Below are 4,637 nucleotides of genomic sequence, written 5' to 3'. Positions count from 1 at the left end.
TTGCAAGAGAAGTAGGGGATAGGGCTGGGGAGGGAACAGCCTATGGAAATCTGGGAAATGCCTATGTTAGTCTAGGCTATTTTAAGGAAGCCATGGAGTACCATGAACACAGTCTTAGTATTTTCAAGGAAATTGGAGACTGTATAGGAGAGGGAAACGCGTGGTATTCGCTAGGTTGCGATCATGAATTGTTGGGTTCCTTGAGTAATGCACTCAGTTGCTATCGTTTAAGTATAAAACATTTTGATAAAACAAGGCGTAGTCTGAAGTCAGAAGATGAATGGAAAATAAGTTTTCGTGATTCTCATCGCGTGTCATACACTGCTCTGTGGAGGACACTTTTGAAGAATGGAGAGATTGAAGAAGCATTCTATGCAGTTGAGAAAGGTCGAGCACGGGCTTTGATGGATATTTTGAAAGATCAATACGGCATTGACTTTCCGTCATTTTCTGCACTTGCTCCGAATCAAACTCTTACAGCTGCATTAGAGCTTTTACCTTCACAAGCCGTTTTTGTGGCACTTGACGATAACAAAATCACGTTTTGGGTGCTAAGAAAAGACAGCAAGATCAGCTTTCGGCAAAACGAAATCGCGAATGGAAGTGCTGATTTGTTGATGGAAACTATTTTGAAAGGGATCGGCGTAAGGGATGGTGCCAAATGCGAGAATCGTTCATTGGATCCACTACGCAGTGACCTGTCTCACAGCGAAAAACTTATCACTGAGAAAACAGTTCTACCATCCTCATCCTTCGCTAACTCTTTACAGCCGTTGTATGATGTCTTACTCGGGCCAATTGCAGACTTGCTCCAAGGAAATGAGTTAATCGTTGTTCCCGACGGACCATTTTGCTTGGCTCCATATTCTGCATTGAGTGAATCTATCAGAATCCGCACCGTTCCCTCGTTGACCGCTTTTAATGTGATCGTTGGTGCAGGTGAAGACTTCCACAGTAAGACTGGAGCACTGCTTGTAGGTGATCCGTGGTTGAAAGAAGTTACTAACAAGAAAGGGAAGCCCATTTTGGAACAGCTTCCGTGCGCAAAAAAGGAAGTAGAGATGATTGGACAACTTCTGCAGACAACACCGCTGACTGGAAAAAGTGCCACGAAATCTGAGGTGCTGAAAAGTATGAAATCAGTTGCATTAGTTCACATTGCAGCACATGGTTGCCAAAAAACGGGAGAAATTGCTTTAGCCCCAAATACCGAACGGAAATCGCCAATTCCCAAAGAGGAAGACTTCATTTTGAAAATGTCGGATGTTCAGACAATTTCTCTTCGAGCAAGACTAGTTGTGCTGAGCTGTTGTCACAGTGGCCGGGGAGAAGTGAAATCTGAGGGAGTTGTGGGAATTGCAAGGGCTTTCCTGTGTGCTGGAGCTCGGTCTGTTTTGGTGTCACTCTGGGCAATTGATGACGAGGCAACGTTGCTGTTCATGAGGTGCTTCTACCATCATCTGGTAGATGGAAAAAGCGCAAGTACAGCTCTTCAACAAGCAATGAAATCTTTCCGAGAGTCAAAGCAGTATTGCGCTATAAAGCACTGGGCACCATTTGTGCTGGTTGGCGATGATGTCACGCTGGAATTTCCAAAAAAATGGTGAGTGGAGTTCGAGTTTAACTTAGAAAACAAGAATACTTTCAAACTGGAAAACTGACGACAGGAATCAAATAGGCCTAAGAAGGCATGATAACGAGATGCTAGCTTCGTGGTGTAAACAATTCAAAGTTTCCTCTAACACGCTTTTGTTCCAAGTGTAATTTCCACAAGCCTATCACGCATGCACATTAGCGTAAAGGATACATTTCACATTGGTGGACAAACTATTTTCATTCAGCCTTTTCTGACCTTTTGTTAACTAGTGAAGATGGCTCATTTTATCACCTCATGATGTCTCTTTTGGTGTTTATGTTCTCCCATATATAGATCTCTAAACTTCATCTTTTGTAAGGAATTGGAAGACAGCATCGTCCTGCACGTAGCCATTCGCATCGGCGCATTTTACATGTATGCTCCAAAGAGCCAGCTACATTTAGGGCTGTTTTTTTTTTCTTTTTCCAGAATCGATGTCGAAGAAGCTAGAAAACTACCTGGCAGGGCCAGACGCTTAAGTGATTGCCAAACTTGTAAAAAAAACATTAGAACGGGTTAATAATCATCGTTATGCCAGTAGAACAGGTTCTAAAGGTTTAGTAGAAGTTTACTGCGTTAACTAAACCAATAGACTGATATTATTGTAAGTGAAATTATGACAGAAAGATTAGATCTATAGCAAAATGCTATTTTTACCCGCTATTTTGATACTTCGTTTCTCTCATAACTTCAAAAGGCAGTGTTGCTTCAGTGGCGATCAAAATGATAGTGCTATATTTCAGTTGCTAAAAATCATGTTTTATTTAGTTCTTTGAAACTCTTTTTGTTGTATGACTGCAAGGCCAGTTTCGAAAGAAAAGAAGAAACACTTCTGCTGATGACCCTTAACATCAGGCTTTTATCGTGATAAGGAAAAGAGAAACATTTGCAACATTCAAAGATCACAAAATAGAAGGAAAACGACGGGTGAATTTTTTTTCCTGTTCTTCTGCATAACAAATGAATGAAATCATCAGCAATAAAGAAGACGTTTTTCTTTTCGTAATAAATTTCCAAGTTCTTTATAGGGCTTACTCCCTCGAGTTATCGGTGGTGTTTTTAAGCAAAGTGAAAGAATGTGTTTGCATTCGCAGGTAGTTGGGGATCTAACAAATCCGCTGCAAAGTTACAAAAAAAATATCTGGAGCAGATTCATAGCCACCTTCACAACTGGAAAATTTTAAGGTGGCCCTGATTCTGCTTCAGAGAATTTTTTATACCTCTGCAGAGAGATTTATCCTATCCTGCTGACCACTTTACAGCAATAAAAAATGGGGGTCACCAAGTTCGTTTCTGAGATATAAGCTTTTGAAGACAAAATATAGGGCTATTCTTTAGAAGGCTTTTTCGTTGCTGTGATAAACTTTTACGTTACAAGATTGCACCTTGTTAAGGCATGATTGGTGTTTCATTTGGTACCATAACATTTGATGTCATGTGAAATAATTGGGGTAGATTCAATCCTTCCAAATAGTACAGTTGGTTGAAAGTATTGGTTTGAGCCTCAAGGGAAAGAAATGCTACAGGCAGCCTATACTATGGCCTTAACAGTTAGACCATTTCCGTCGCAGGGGTCACACCGATGGTATTTGGATATCCGGGTCATGTAGCGCAAACCGAATGTTTTACATACGTTTTAAACTGAAACCCTAATTTAATATAAGGCTCTGTTGCATTTTGCGATCTTTCATGCAACTTCTCTTGAAACGCCATAGCGAAACAAGTTGAAAGTTGCAAGTTGCACACTTTACCATTGCCAAAAACAAGGTGAGACAAATTGCAGAACCCTTCGGGGAAGGTAGAATCCATTGCTACTTTGTGCATTGGTTTACGCAAATTAGCAACGAAGGTTTCAGGCAATGCGTGCTGTGAAATCTGCCCTGCAACTTCTGTCTCAACGGATTGCGTCATCAGCCAGTGAAATTTTCCTTTAATCTCATGAGATCATCGAAAGCGAGACAAATTGCAAGAAACGTTGCCCAGTGTAACACCTGTCAAGCGAATAGCTTTGCAGTGTGAGAACTCTTGTCGAAACAAAATTGAGAGAGAAGTTGCTCGAAAAATTGCGAGTGTAACAGCGCCTTTATGGGTCAACTGAAGTAAGGAACCATCTAACGTTGGATAAGACCATTCACTGTCCATTTGTTCATCATATAACTTTATTCGAAATCATAAATATGCTCCGTTTTACAAAATGTATAAAAATGTGTCTTCCAAACGCACATACAAAATAAGTTTGCTAAGGTAGAGATCTGTAGATTAATGTTTATTTTTTTGAAGAATGTTACTAAAAGAAAACGAAAACACTCAGAAAAGCAATATTAAAACACCAGGCATTAAGCGCCCTGAAAAGAAAACAGTGTTAAACTCGGTGATTAGATGTAATAACTGTGTATAATTATCTACAGTTTGTAGGCATGGGCACCGATTTTAAAAGGGTTTCCTTTAAAGGGTGTTTCCTTTTCAATAGCTTCGGTGTGGACAGTATCCAAAAAAGACGACATAGCTCTGGTTTCAAAAGGTTGCATGTGTTTCTCAATTGCTACTCCGTCCATGAAAACGGTGATTTCTTTTCGTCGTGGTGTAAACATAAAAACGAACAATATTATGTTGAGCCACAGACAAAGTCTTGAAAAGTTAAGTAGTCAAAATGAAGTATACTACAACAAAAAAGGATTTGTTTGGGATGCCAATTTGACCGTAATTTCATTTTTTGCTTTGCTTTTTTCTGTTTGCGGGTGAGGGTGGAGAGGGGGATAACCCCTTCAAAAGTGCTTGTTGTAGATTGCAAGGGTATGTTTTTTCTACAACTGAGCTTTTGATTTCATATCCGCAGTTCATATATAATCCATTTCATATATCATTTCATTATTGATCCATTCCTCACGGAAACATTAGAACCCACAAATGACCAGCTCCTAACGTCAGTGGCTTCATAACTCAGTTGGTTAGAGCGTCGCAGCGGTATCGCGAGGTCATGGGTTCAAACCCCGTTGAAGTC

General features: G+C 40.2%; 1 protein-coding gene across 2 annotated transcripts in view; it reads left to right on the top strand.

Moving 5' to 3' along the window:
- LOC137974624 (tetratricopeptide repeat protein 28-like) overlaps nt 1-4,110 on the top strand; it is a 14,605-nt gene extending 10,495 nt beyond the window's left edge. For both annotated transcript variants that reach the window (XM_068821539.1, XM_068821538.1), the window contains 2 exons: nt 1-1,603; nt 2,066-4,110. The exon at nt 1-1,603 is cut by the window's left edge and continues 1,680 nt beyond it. In XM_068821539.1, the coding sequence (XP_068677640.1) occupies nt 1-1,603; nt 2,066 (1,604 nt within the window). In that variant the 3' untranslated portion in view covers nt 2,067-4,110. The remainder of the gene's footprint in view (nt 1,604-2,065) is intronic.
- Nucleotides 4,111-4,637: the final 527 nt, after the last annotated feature.

This window comes from Montipora foliosa, chromosome 11 (genome assembly GCF_036669935.1).
Source record: "Montipora foliosa isolate CH-2021 chromosome 11, ASM3666993v2, whole genome shotgun sequence".
Classification (NCBI taxonomy): domain Eukaryota; kingdom Metazoa; phylum Cnidaria; class Anthozoa; order Scleractinia; family Acroporidae; genus Montipora; species Montipora foliosa.
This window is presented reverse-complemented; position numbering and strand designations above follow the sequence as displayed.